The following is a 15,002-nucleotide window of genomic DNA, read 5'->3' on the forward strand; positions in this document are numbered from 1 at the left end:
GCTCCTGCCAACCTAGCAATTTGAAAGCATGTCACAGTACAAGTAGATAAATAGGTACCGCTCCGGTGGGAAGGTAAACGGCGTTTCCGTGCGCTGCTCTGGTTCGCCAGAAGCGCTTAGTCATGCTGGCCACATGACCCGGAAGCTGTATGCTGGCTCCCTCAGCCAATAAAGCGAGATGAGTACCACAACCCCAGAGTCGGTCAAGGACCTAATGGTCAAGGGTCCTTTACCTTTAGGACCCAACACTTGAAGACCAACCTGAATTGGACTTTTTTGCAAACTGAGTCAGGCTGTGTGCCGTGTTTTAAGAGTCATTCCCTGATGCTGTGTAATACAGTTGGTTTCAGTACGACTCTTTTCTGAAGCAAACCTCCCCCCCCCCAAAAAAAAGAAAAACTTGAGAGAAAATAGTGGTTTGCAAATTGAGCATTAATACTGATAGATGTAGACTGGGCTTGGAATATCCACATCCATAGGATATTTGGATTGGGACAGACTTGGAAAATCTCACAAGATATATATCTATATATATTGGATTTGGGTCAGACAGGTTGCTTTTCCAATGGGCTTGAAGCCAGCATAGAATTCTCTTAATAGGGCATGCCCGCTTTCCCTTTCCCTTGCAGGGTATACGTGGAGCAGCCCTGTGAGACCTCCCCCGTCTGTATTTACATGCGAGATGAGGTAAGTCAACAAACCCTCTTCTCAGCCATCCCCCTTCATCTGCCACTGAAAATAACAAAATATACCCTGCACAGCTTTCCAGCCTGGAAAATGTGTTCCATCTCTGGGCTTGCTGAAGAAGGGAAATGGAAGAGCTTTGGTCTCTTCAAAGCTTGACGTGTTTGTGTGGGGGAGAAAAAAAAACCTCTGCTGGAACATAATCACGGGTCGCTCGGCACAAGCCTCTGAGCCCGTAAAACATTCTCAATGACCTGTCTGTGTGTTTTTTTAAGTTCTTTTAAAGCTCAAGAGTCACAACAGTGGTTTCATTTTAATAAATATTTGCTTTTTCCATGTTTTGATCTCTGCAGCATTTTTGTTTTTGTTTAATACTTTATATGTCAGCATTCTGGAGGCTCCCCCTCCCCCAAATAAATAAACAATATCCCTCCCCTGGGTCTGCATAGATCACCCGTATGCTGAGACTAAGAGGTGACTGATATTGATTCTGCCATCTTGCAAGGCCACAGGGTGGTTGTTTGCCCTTGCACGGTGGGTGGCGGAGGCAGTTGATTTTTTCTGAGCTTCCTTCTGGATGAGAAGTTGCCCCCTGGAACATGAATTTGGGAAGTTGTTTAATACCAAGCCAGAACAGTAGTTCATTCAACCCAGATTTGTCTCCTCTGACTGGCAGTGGCATCCAATGCCTCAAGCAACACCTGCCTTTCTGAATCTTACGACCCAAGAATCCTTTCTTTCAAGGGTAGGAAAGCTGTGGCCCTCCAGATGTTGCTGCACTCCCATCATCTCTGTCGGCCATGCTGGCTGGGGCAACATCTGGTCATGGGTTCCCCATCCCTCTTCAACTGGAGATGCCAAGAACTGGACATGGGACCTTTTATGCCTGCAAAGCTTCCCTGACTCCACACTCAACACATTTAAAATAGCATAAAGCTGCTTACAAGTATGACAGAAAGAGTATGTGAGGTAGCCCTCAAATTATTCCTCGGTGTCAGTTCTGAGCGTTGAGCCTCTTCATAACTGAGAAGCGTGTCTGCCTTCATCTCTTTTGCAGGTAACTGGGAAAACTGCTTTGGAGAAGACAAGTCTGAAGTCACTTGGTCTGACAGGAGGCAATGCTATCATCAGGTTGGGAGAAAGAACAAACTGTCTTCCCTATTAGTGCGCTTTGCTTCCCTCTTTATTTTTATTTTTTTTGCATAAGGGATGCATTTAAGAAAATGTCCAGAGACCAATATTTGTGGTACTTGATAATGATTGGATTTTCCTTTTTAGGAAACAGCTGCTAAGATATACTTTCTGTAGCTGCAGCTGCTGCCACTTACCCCCCAATTTTGCTGGGAGGAATTTCTTCATAATGGCTTGTCTGCTTCACTCAGGAGGAAGCACTGTGAAACTCTGAGCAGAACCTTTAACTGCTTCTAGCAGACCATATATCCATGTTTTGCAGCATTCCAGCTGACTGGAAAAGTTTGCCTTCACTGGTTCCGGAATACATTCTCCTGCACCAGGAAATTGGTCACCTGGTGCCCTCCAGATGTGGTTGAGCTCCAATTCCCATCAGCCCCAGCCAGCAGTGCCAGTGGTCAGGGATGGTGGGAGATGTGGTCTCTAAAACATCTGGTTCCCAATCCCTGACTTATACACCCCTCCCTATAAATTGAGATAAGCAAGAGAGGACTAGCTTCACATGAGAGGAGATTGGTAAGGATGTAGGGCAGGGCTTTCTTAACACCAGTAGCCATATTGTACATCCCCGTGAGTTTTTCCTGGCTCTCTTGCTTTTTTCCTTTTGCCGGCAGTGAAAAACTTAGTCTTCCCATCTTGCTGATTGCTGATGTACTTTTTAACATGCATCTGAAGTTGTTCATTTTGAGTTTGCTGTCTTTTAGCTCTTAAAACATACAACACTATTTGTGAACCCTGAAATAACTAATTTGGGGGTTAGTGGTGGTGGCGGCATTTCTGCCTCTTCCATGCGGCTTCAGGTGTTGGAGAATGCAACACCTGAGTATCTGAAATTAAAATTTCAGGCATGATATTCAAACCCTTGATTAGGTCTTCCAGTGTTTACCTTAGTCACACACTCCTTAGCCTGGGACATGTGGCGTTGCTCCTTTCTCATTATCGTTCTGCGAGCCACTTCATCGTTAAAGGAAAAGACTGATTCTAGCTTTCCTGCAGTGGGCTGACCACATAGTTTCTGTTGGGGAGTGATATTTTTCCTGTGTATGTGTGTACATACTTATGTCTCCTGACCTACTTTCTGGACTGCAAGATAGGGATACAGTGGTACCTCGGTTAAGTACTTAATTCATTCTGGAGGTCCGTTCTTAACCTGAAACTGTTCTTAACCTGAAGCACCACTTTAGCTAATAGGGCCTCCTGCTGCCGCCACGCCGCCGGAGCACGATTTCTGTTCTCATCCTGAAGCAAAGTTCTTAACCTGAGGTACTACTTCTGGGTTAGCAGAGTCTGTAACCTGAAGCGTATGTAACCTGAAGCGTATGTAACCCTAGGTACCACTGTACTCTTGTAAATTAATAAATCTGTATGTTGTGATTTAAGGACGCAGGTGGCGCTGTGGGTTAAACCACAGAGCCTAGGACTTGCCGATCAGAAGGTTGGCAGTTCGAATCCCCGCGACGGGGTGAGCTCCCGTTGCTCGGTCCCTTCTCCTGCCAACCTAGCAGTTCGAAAGTACGTCAAAGTGCAAGCAGATAAATAGGTACCGCTCCGGCGGGAAGGTAAACGGCGTTTCCGTCTGCTGCTCTGGTTCGCCAGAAGCGGCTTAGTCATGCTGGCCACATGACCCGGAAGCTGTACGCTGGCTCCCTCGGCCAATAAAGCGAGATGAGCGCTGCAACCCCAGAGTCGGTCATGACTGGACCTAATGGTTTTACCTTTATGTTGTGATTTGTATTCTGTTAGTTCAGGTCACTTTTATTAGCCGTAGGCTCTGACTCGTTTCCCCCTTTGTCCATTATGCAACTGATCAAAATGGTGGGATAGTGTGTAGGGCTGGTCTCTTTTTCTATAAGAGGTGCAGTGAACTTGGATTGTGATCTGCAACTTTTTAACCTACTCCTTATCGTCCCAAAGTTGGAGCCCCTGGGACAAAATGCCCGCTTTTGTTCATGTAAAGAGTGGCATTTATTTTTAGGCATTGCTTCTGTGGAGTGTTATGTGCCCAGATTTTTCGAAGTTGTTGTTTGTTCCTTTCTTGAGGAAATGACTTGGGGAACTTGTTTAGCCTGAGCTGTTTGTGAATAAGAAAAAAGTCAACATTTCCACTGTCAGCGACTGCTTCACTCTTTCCCTTTATGTCTAGGGTGGTCAAAAAGAAGTCCACCACCTCTGGCCACGCAGAAGCTGGAAGTGGTGAATATCCTCCTAAAGATCTGACAGCAAGGTCACCTTCCAGCGAAGAGCCAGCGGGTCTGCCTGTGCCACATACAGCTGCCTCCCCAGCAAGCTCAACCTGCAGCGATGAGGCTGTGTTTGCCAGCAATAGCACCGATAAGCAGGACAGGAGTGCAGAATCTCAGAGCAGCTCAGTGACCTGCCATTCTCCTTCGATGCCTTCCCCATTTGTCCCTTTTGTAGGTGGTGGCCAACGTCTGAGTGGTGGCTCTTCTGTATTGGATGTGCCATCGCCAAACCTATCAACAGCTCTATCCAGTCCTGGAGGGCCTTCCAAGCCAAAGAAGCTAAAAAACAGTCCAGAAAAGCTAAAGGAACAAAAAGAGGTAGTAGTCTGGCTTTCTTACAGTGTTCTGGGGAGGCGGGATTTTCTCTTTGCTTGTCCTCCTTTAGCACTGACTTTTGAAGAGATGGAGGAAGCTTGTTAGAGTTCCACTCCCGTAATCCTACAGTAAACCTCTGGCCTACAACCTCTGATGTTGATGAACATCACATAGTTTGGGCAGAGTTTGATCTTCGGCCTGCTTGACCTGATGTATTAAGAGTTAAAGTGGAAGAAGTTGGTGGGAAAGCGGGAATTTATAGCCCTTATCTGGTGCATTTGAAATCCAAGTTGTTAGGAACCAGTGAAGTTAGGTGAAAGTGACAGGGCTGAGTCAAAAGTGCAGCACAGATCTTAGGGATTTGCTGTGCAGACTGAAGGATTAAGCACAGAAACTGAACTGTACATTCACAACCAGTGGCAGAAGACTATGAAGCTAGTTGCACTCTTCTGCTGAAACTGGAATGGATCTTGATTTACTAAAGCTTCCTCTGGTGTTGTCTCCTGTTCTCTGAATGGATTCCATAGTTGAGAGGTTCTTTGACTTCCTTAACTCAGCAGGACTTCCGCTGCTTCACAGCTTTTCTAGCATCCGAATGCATCAGGAGGGGGAAGTAACCCTGAGATCTTATAGGGGTTGTCCTCCAGAAATGAGAGTCGAATTGTAGCGACTGCTATTATCCTCTGGTTTACTATAGTTTAATTGGACTTTGCTACATTTTTCTTCTGAGACCTTCCTGTTGTGGAATTCCTGAAGTTTTGGTCTCTTGTGACCCTTTGGACTGAGCTAGCCAAGAGAGATGAGTAAAGAAAATGATTAGGAACAGTAAGTGAAATAAAAGTGAAATTTTAGGGAAATTGAGCCAATCCTTCCCCCTGCCCCAGTCTAGGCATAACTTTCTGATGTGCTCAGGATATAATTTGCCCTCGGTCTTTTCCCCTGTGTAGCTTCTGATACAGAGAGCAAACGTTTCCCTGGCAAGGTGATGCACACCTATGAGCACTCATAACTGTGTGGTCCTTTGTGACCTCTGGTTCTTGAGTGTGTCACTGAATGCTGCCCTGCCTTGCTGGCATCCGGGACTAGAAAAGGACCATGATTTAATTCTTGAGGATGCAGCTGAAGGGTTGGCTGGTTTTGTTCAGTTCTGATACTTGGATTGAGGCCAGCCTTAACTCTTCTTTACAAGGTTTTGCCTGTAGCTAAGGAAACCTCCTGTTCAACAACCTAGACACCCTTAACAAACTCGTGTAACGGTACATTTTTAGAGGAAATTCTTAGTTCACAAAGCAACGTTCTGCAATCAGATGCTTGGTGTCCTTATATTCCCATAAGCAAAATAAGAACAACTTTGTAAGCGAGTAATATTTGAACAGATTCAACATTAATAGGGATGTGAAGCTAATTTCTCCCCTAGACATCTCGAGTAACGATTACGTGTTAGGCAAACTTGCCATTAAAAATGCACGAAATGGATGGCTGCCAAAGACCTGAGGTCCTTATATTCATGTGACAACAAATCTGTGGGTCACCATGCATACCAAGTAAATTGGTCTTGTGGATCAACATGCCAAAAAGGTTGGAAAGCAGGGCCGATGGAGCGGTGTCTCGGGAGCAGCTGCAGGTTCTGTTGGAGGCTTCCCTCCCTCATGCTAAACAGCGTGCGACTCTGACGGCTGCTTTCAGGCCCTTTGATCTCGGGTGCCTTTGCCGCTGATTGATTACGTTGCGCTCCCTCCTCCATTCCTTCCATTCCCTTGCCTTGCTCTCATCAGCAGCTCCAGAATGGGGCTGGCCGCATGGCATCTGCTTTTTGTCCCTTTTCAGTCCAGAGGGGGAAGAAGAAAAAAACCCCAAAACAAAACAAATTATTTTTAAACATCAAAGGTCCATTTTAGCAAAAGAATCTTCCCATTAATGTTGTGCCTGTGTGTGGTTTTTTGGATTTGATGGAAGAGGCTGGATAAAATCTGTGCCGGCGTCCCTCCACTTCTGGGCTGGGGATGGTTTACAGACCAGCCATACTTTGATGTCAAAACATTAATTATTAGAAGGTAGCTTAGCTCCAAATTCCCCTAGAGATCAGAGACTTCTGCAGTGTGGGAGAGGAGCTGGTTTTGCCCCACCACCTTGCTTTAACGTCACAGCAATCCCTGCCACCCTTCTGACTGTGGACCGCAGTAATATGTAGGAGTGTAAAGGGTTGGTTTGAGTGACAAGGCCAAAGCACTGAGCTAATGGATGGCCTGTTATACTGTTGGCAAAGGATCTCTTGAGAGTTTTGGTTTGGAAATGCGTACTGAAGAGAGTGAACAAGGGTTAGTAGTTTCACATTTATTACTCCCTTAAGTGCTTTTTGCAGCGGTTTCCAGAATTGAAGAATCATCTCAGACAAAATGACCACTGAAGAACTCTTGTCATGCAACCTGCATGCGAGCATCATAGCTAGTTCTTGACATCCTTCTCTGAAGGCTATGATCAGACCATGGAGCCCCTCCAGGCATTGGCTGATGATGGTGTTGAGAGTTGAGGTGCTGCCCATCAGCCCCTCTGTTACAACTGTACACCCAAAGCTGAAAGCTGACGCGGTAAATTACATCATATTGAAGATCTACTGGAAGGGCTTGGTATTCAAAAAGTCCTGTTCCCTTTGTCTCCATTTTTGGCAGCCCTCCCTAGCCACACTGGAAGTTGCCAATGTCCTGGGTTTGTTTAATAGTCTGTAGAGAGGAATGTGTTGCATTGTTTCTGTCCTCAAGTCAATTACTTGTTTCTAGACAGAGCCCTTCTGGGATTTGCTTCAGTTATTGAGCAGTCAGTGCTGCTGAGAGAAGAGACAAATGTTGACAGTTCAGATTATGGAAGAATTTTATACCAAGCAAGTTGTATTGAGTTGGTGGGAAAGACCTGAAGATCTTAAAGCAGACATAGAGAACCTCTGGCCTGCAGACCTAATCTGACCCACCAGCCCCCAGTGCTCTCCCTACACGCCTACCCCCCCCCCCAGTTGTTCTGTTCTGCCGAGAGCTGGCAAGGCCAAGAAAAGAGCAAAAATGTGTCTCCCAGGGAATCATCAGACTTTGTTTCATGCTGCCATGGGAGAATGATATTGGAGTGATGGAGAAGTTAGTGTGCCAGGCTTAAAGAGTTCTTCCATCTTGAAGTAGAGCATAAAAGCACAGCTTTAAATGGGCATTAAAGGATGGAAGAAGAACTGTGGTAAGAGGGATGTGACACTTGTGAAATGTCCCATTATATTATCCCAAATGAACCTTGACTTTAAGCCTGCCTTTTTAACCTTGGGTACCCAGATGTTGTTGGACTAAAACTCCCAACATTCCTAGCTAGCAGGACCAGTAGTTAGGGATGATAGGAGTTGTAGTCCGACAACTTATGGAGACCTAAGGTTGAGAGAGGCTGCTGTACCTTGTGTGATCTTGTAATCGGTGCAATAATTTGGTGCTCTCGGATTAAGCCAGGAATTTCTGCCAGTATGCTAGCTGGCTCTTGATTCTGGGCTCTCTTCTTCACATAGGGAATCTGTGGTGTGGGAGTTAATTTTTCCTCCAGACTTTGCTAGGAGTAGTAGCTGTCTTTGCGCCACACACACACACACACACACACACAAACACACACCAGTTTTTGATTGGATCTTTCCAGTGTATAGGTTAGAGGTGTGGAAATAGGACCGTAGGTTTTAGATGGGGTGTCAAAGGACCCTTTTACATCACTCTATAGTAAATTGCTCCTAGCGGCTGTCCCAGACTGTCAGTACAAGGCGGTTGCTTATCCCATTCTGCTTCTTCTGCCAGTCCCTAAACAACCAGCGTAAGGCGACAGTAGTCTTTGAAAGAGGACAGATTGGCAGCTCACGGGTACTTCTTGTGCTTTCTGCCCAGAGAAAGCTACAATCAGGCTCCTTCACCCTCTAGTTAGACCCAACTCTCTTCAACTTTCTAAAAGTAGCTGAGGGTCCCACCCACGCAACCTCACTCTTTTAACTTCCCAAATTACCCTCTGGTGCCCACAAATAGAGAAAATCTTGCCTTGTAATTTGTGTTGTCTCTACTGACAATTGAGAGAGACTCCTTCTATTCCCAGAGGGCTTGTTCGGGGTGGGAGGGGGGGTGGTGATGCTGCAAAGAAGTGAGAATAAGATAGGACAGTAGATGGCCAGGGATGTGTGGGTGGGAAAGAGGGCACAGACAGGGATGTGCTAGAGACATTAAGCGTGGGGGGTATGGGCGATTATAAATAGGAACGTCCCAAGTTCACAGAGTCTGGGGCCAGGCTAAGCAGATCATTGATGGTCAAGGATGCTGGTCTTCAAAGCAGCCTATTAACAATACAGACCAAGTGGTGCCATCATTTTTTAGCTCTGGATTTACAGAGTGTCAGCCAATAGCTCTGCAGTGCAGCACCTTCTCTTTTCTGTCAGAACTAGCAGGATTATTTGCCAACTGAATGGTATCTTATGCATGCATGGAGGGGAAACTGAAAAGGGAGACTATATCAGCAGTGGCAACAAAGCCTCTTCCCCTCCATCCTTCACAAAGTTGCCTGTTTAAATCTCTAATATGTAGGAATTCTGATGTAGATTGGTACTTGCAGATGCAGGTTATTCCAGTGTGTGGGGTGCAGCTGATAACCAGCTCCCACAAGCCCCAGGTCTTTCTGCTTCCAGTTGAATATATAGCGTGGTATCAATGTCAAGCTCACTGTTCAGTAGTTGTATAGCCTTAATGCTTCTGCTCTATATAATCTGCTATAAACTACCAGTGCTGGGTTCAGTAAAATCTGTCTCTTGTTCATGCTTGTCACTTCTGCATAACTATTTCCGAGTTACTTCAGTCTCCCCAAAACTGATGGAGGCTTTCCATAGCAATCTTGACTGAATCAGTTCTCCATAGGCAACATACCTGATGTGGACACGGAGGAGTGGCAGCAGCTTTCAGGCTATATAAAGCATGCAGAGATTGCTACTTACCAGATTAATTCTGAAGCTCAGAAGAGCACATTTTGTATCATCTCTGATTTTCACAGTGGAGGATCACTTGCTTGTAAACCATCCCAATAAACAGCAGAACCTGCTTGATTGTGCAAACCTGTTGCATGAAAAAGCTCAGTTGGAAGCCTTCTTTTCAGTGTGCAAGCTGTGCACATTTGAGGAGATTTTGGCATTGTGTTCAAGCAAGAATTCTGAGGTGGTGCACTTCCATGTGTTCTGTGCCTTGTGCCCTTATTAAAGCTTATATTATTATGTGTCAACTAAGAAAGTTTGCCCCATCCCATTTTCACATGTCGGTCCTATTGTCGTGCAGGTTTTTAAAACTGATTTCATTTAAATAATCATTTGGGGAAAATGAAATCAAATAACCTTTAATTTTTTTTAAATTACATAGATTCAGCTGTACTATTTATGAGTTCTTTCTTTCTTTCTTTCTTTCTTTCTTTCTTTCTTTCTTTCTTTCTACAGTATGGCTCCTAGCAGCTTTAGTTCAAAGCACAGCTGCTCTGCTGCCCTGGATAAAAATGCTTTAAAATGCTGCAGAAAGGCTTTTTGCCCACTGCTTCCTGTGTAATTGTGTAGGCACAAAGGGACCTTGTACAGTAAAAAAGATGGCTACCCCAACAGCACATGGAGGCTTCCATATTTTTTCCCATACAATGTCCCTTTGTTTGTTCCTTTGTGTGCAAACCACTTACCGCAGCATTTTAAAAGCACCTTTACCCACTGCTGTACTTTGAAGCTGTTCTTAGCGGCTTCACAGTGGGAAGGAAGGAAGGAAAGCAGTCTTCAGACCATCTTGTAAGTGGAATGAGTGAACTGTGTTTCAAAAAGGTTTGTACATCTACAGGTACAGGAGTACTTGTTTATGGGGTATGAACCAAGGGAGCTAACCTCACATTGCAGAGCAGATAAAATCCTTCCCCATTTCTATTTTAAGACCAGGAAAGAGATTCACACGGGGAATGATTAAGCTGAAAGTTACTGTAATTCTGAAGCCTTTTTGTAGTTAAACAAATGCTTTTGGGCAGGATTTTCTGGACACCCCCAAAAGGCACAATTGTACATATGCAAATGTGCTCAGCTGATTCCATGCCTTCTTGGATCCAGTCATCTGAATCCAGTTCCTATATTCTTTACAGCATCTGGAGCGAGAGCCAATTTTGTGCCATCCAGATCTACAGAAGCCACTGGATTTTGGCTCACAGGAACTTCCAGATGAGTTCTTTGAGGTGACTGTAGATGATGTGAGGAAACGTTTGTCTCAGCTCCAGAATGAGAGGTAAGTTTCTTTTTCATTGGTGATGCAGTCACTCCATCTGTAGTATGTTGTGGATGGCCACTGACAATAACGGAATTTTCACCATCTGTATTTTCTACATTTCACTTCCTTCTGACCTTACAATTTATAGTTCTCTCCACCATATGTGTGTGAATATTCCTATAATTTAGGATTATACTTCAGGTATCTGGTGAAGTGGACTATAGCCCATAAAAGCTTATGGCATAATACATTTACTAATCTTTAAGTGGCCACAAGTGTCTTTCTTATTTTTCCTGCAATAGACTAACACAGCTAATTCTACCTATAGGCTGTTTCACAATCTTGCTGACACAAAGCATATCACAGTATGGGTCTGCATTGGCCTAATATCTGGGAGAATTACATGCTGTTATAATTTCACCCACGTTCTTTGAGATTTTGAATCTTTCTCATAGTTTCCCATATAATCAAGTACGTTCACCTGTCCCGGATGGTGTTTTAATATATTTCCCTAAGAGCTCAGGAAATTAGCATAAAATCAGACACCACTCAGCATGATGCTTAGAAGAATTAAAGTACAGTATTCTGAATTTAGTGGGTGTACTTCCAAGTTAGTGTGAAGCTGTAATATGATGAAGAAACTATTTCATTGAAATTGGATAGGGAAGGGTTTTTTTGTTTTTTTGCTCAAATTACAGGCATGGGAAATGTGTCTTCTAAGCGAAAGGGGGGAAACATTAATTTCTTTGTGAGTGTTGAGATCAGGTTGTAGTAGTTATTCCAGGCACACACCTCTGTTCTAAGGAGCTGACAAATACAGTTGCCTCCTGCAAGGCTGAAGGTTTATCTAGGCTGCTATTTTCCTAGTTGATGTTTCAGTTTCGTAAGCCTTATTGCTTTCCAGTACCTCCAGCCAGTGTGTCTAGGTCACAGAGTTGTTTAGAAATCTTGATACACTTTATGTCATCTACTAGATGCCTCTGTTATAAACACTGGAAAAAAGATAGACGACTGGACAGCAAAGCTCATGATTTCTTTGTTTATATATTGGCAATCCCATTTAGTTCCCTTTGATCACAATGCAAGTCATCAGGTGCTAAGCCAAAAAGTAAATCCATGTTGGAATTCTATTTCCTCACATTTTTACACTGTGGCAATATTTTCCAGTTTAAAACTGAAATTTTCATCTGCTGTGGCAACGAAAGGGGATTATACAAGACACAGGAACAAAAGAGATTACACCAATTGTGGATCAGGCAATATAAACAAGAGGAGGGATGAGCCCGGTGCCAACTTTATTTTTGTGTTCTTCCACAAACTTCTAGGGGGACCTAGATGGATTCTACATTTCCCCATCCCTTGACAGTTGCCTTGCCACTCCTGAATAATATTTGGGATAAACATGAGCATGTGTAGTTGTCACATTACTAATATACTCCCCAGTACTGTTGCGCATTTATAACATAGGCTGTCATTAGATCTCACTGATACTGTACTTGGATTTTGGAAGGAAAAAACTCAATCTGAAGACAAGGAGGTAAACTTTACTGACCATTGCAAAGATAACAGATTACCCCATTTTAGAAATTGGAACAAAGCCTGCATGTGAATTGGCCTTTATACAGAGTGTGCAACAACGTGGGGGTCACAAAGCAGACAAATGGTGTTAACACAAGTGAAGGTAGTCTGGATTGTGATACTTTTCAATACATGTTTTTCATGATTCCCCCCCCCCCCAAAAAAACCCTTTTAGATGGAAGGACTAATGCACAAATGGAAGGATTAGCTTGATCTTTCCGTAAGCTTCTGAATATTTGTATGGTTTCACTGGAGGTTTTTCTTTGAAGCTTTCAAAAGTTTTTTTTTTAAAAAATAGTTGAAGAAAGTGAAGGAGCAAAGTAATTTAAATGAAAAGTGCTGTGTCATCTCTTAAAGTAAACAATTAAACTGTGGAGCTGTGAAATCTGTGGAAGAACACCTCTGAGCTGTATCTGCAGTTTTGTTTTTAAACTTCTCTGATTACAGTATATCCTTTACCGCTCATCAGTCTTGGTGAATCAACATTTTGAATTAAATGTCAAATGAATCAAACTTCCCTCTTTAACTTCCAATCATTCCTTTGGTATTGTGGTATGGCATTTGTTGCACCATAGGGAAGGCTGAATTGAGCTTTCTGTTTAAGGCTGAAGCCTCTTGAAGACTGTACAGTCTGTCCCTGCACCTCCCCATGATTTTAGAATAGTTGGAAATTGCACAGGGGGTACCTGTGTGAGGAGTATTCAAAATACGAGCACACATATTGCATAGTTTCAGTTTATATGCTTGTCACAACTTCTTTTCTACACCACAAGGGGGAAATGTGGCAAGGCTGTTACCAGCAGACTTTTTTCTAAGCTAAGTAAAAATTACAAAATGCATTATTTCAGACATTAATCTTAAATTGTTATAAATGTATAGTGCTGGTGCAGACATTTGAACATAACCAAAAAAGTTCAGCCACTTTCAAATATGTTTGAGATTTGTTTGGTTAAAATGATTTTGCTGCAGAGTTTCTCAGATCTGCCTCTTTTGCAATCATGTTTTGGGAGTGTGTAGTAGTGCTTTGTTTTAGACAAACATACACAGAGGTAGAGAGCAGGAAGAAGAATGTATGGAGCTTAAGCAGATAAGATAGTTACTAGATTGTGTGGAGCGGCAGCCCCTGGCTGTATAGATCTGTGACTATACTGGCTTGCTAAGCTTCCCCTCTTCCTAGGAAGCGTTTGGAAGAATCTCCCTTGATGACACGAGCACAGCGAGAAACTCAGCTGAAGGACAAGCTTGAGCGCTATCCAAAGGTAATGTTTTGTTTTGGGTCTTTCACAAAGTGGGGAACAGAAAGTTAGTTAGTGGATGGTAAATTCTCAGGTACCGACTTCAGGTTGCTGGCATCATTGAACCATCTTCTGTTACATTCTGGGACAACCAAATGAATGGCAGACAGGGCTAGCTGGTTATAGCGGTGCCCTTAGCAGGATTCTTATACCTGAAGGTTTGATGGGAATCCTGCCTGTTCTGCTCCCCTGGTTCTTTGCCCCATTTTTTCCTTTAATTTGAGATCAGTAGCTGTCTTGGAACAGTGGTGGAGCCCAGAATGAAGCTATAATAGTACTTAGCATTTATATACTGCGTTAAGTGTGCTGAAAATTTGCTAAGGTGTCATAATTAGTATTTCCATATTTCAGAAGGTTGCCGGGGGGTGGGGGCTGAGTCTGAAAGAAAACGCCTTGCCTAAGGTCACCAAGTGAGTTAATATCAGAGGTAAGATCTGAACTGGGAGCATCCTGATTCATAACTCAGTCTTAGCTAGCGTGCTACCCAGCTATTCATTGTTGTTCCTGACAACTTCTTGTTGGTGTGGGTTTCTAAAACAGCCCTTTCAAGTATCTTGAAAGCCCCATATATAGTGTCAACCAGTCACAGTTGCTCATTCATGAAAAGGCATCAGTTTCTCAGAATGAGCTAGTCTTGTCCAAAGGCAGAGCTGGTTTGACCATGGTTTAGGTTTACTTGAGTAGGCTCCTGCTCTTTGTTTTCAACTAGGTGGTACTGAGAGTTTACTTCCCAGATCGTCACATTCTGCAGGGCTTCTTCCATCCCAGTGAAACAGGTAAGAGTGTATCTCCTTCCCAGCTTCTGCCTCACCCCCAAGTAAGGTGCAGTGAAATAGAGAAAAGTTCCTTGCTCCCAGGCTAAGGTTTGTGACTTGAGATAGTTACACTGCAGTCCCTCTAGTTGTTTTGTTTGGGCGGTGCTTGAAACTCAAGCACTGTGATCTGAATGAAGGAGGGCTGAGATTTGTGCTCTAAAGAGGACAAATCTTCCAGGCCACTTACCGCTGCATTAGTCATGCCCAGATGAGGCCATTGAACAACAGGGTGTTGGTCTAGTGTAGTTTCAACCAGAGCCCAAAAAAGGAGCTGGAAACACTGAAGAGAAGTTGAATCAACCACTCTTCTTAAATGTGCCAGGGGCCAAAAGCAAAACCAGGCTTCCTGCACCTCTAAATAGCAAAAGGCTAGAACTTCCTGCGGCATGGCAGGGCACACACCCAACTATGCTTTCTGTCTTGCATCTGTCTCCATCTACGGAACTAGATGTCCGTTCCTCCTCATGATTTTCTGCTCCTCCTTTGGCCTTAGGCTTGTGAGAGGGAACTCTAAAGTGATAGTTCTTTTGCACAGGCCTGACTAAAGTAAGATCCAGAATCTTCTGCCTTTCTGGCGTGAGATGTGTGCGTCAGCCCCTGTATTCCTAG

General features: G+C 43.9%; 1 protein-coding gene across 1 annotated transcript in view; it reads left to right on the forward strand.

The window, feature by feature from the left end:
- ASPSCR1 (ASPSCR1 tether for SLC2A4, UBX domain containing) overlaps positions 1 to 15,002 on the forward strand; it is a 65,191-nt gene that overhangs the window by 26,646 nt on the left and 23,543 nt on the right. Inside the window, exons 5-10 of the mRNA XM_080993842.1 lie at positions 630 to 687; positions 1,742 to 1,815; positions 4,019 to 4,436; positions 10,584 to 10,723; positions 13,461 to 13,542; positions 14,288 to 14,354. Coding sequence (XP_080849968.1) covers positions 630 to 687; positions 1,742 to 1,815; positions 4,019 to 4,436; positions 10,584 to 10,723; positions 13,461 to 13,542; positions 14,288 to 14,354 — 839 coding nt within the window. The remainder of the gene's footprint in view (positions 1 to 629; positions 688 to 1,741; positions 1,816 to 4,018; positions 4,437 to 10,583; positions 10,724 to 13,460; positions 13,543 to 14,287; positions 14,355 to 15,002) is intronic.

Source organism: Podarcis pityusensis (assembly GCF_964106645.2).
Source record: "Podarcis pityusensis genome assembly, chromosome: 2".
NCBI classification, from domain to species: domain Eukaryota; kingdom Metazoa; phylum Chordata; class Lepidosauria; order Squamata; family Lacertidae; genus Podarcis; species Podarcis pityusensis.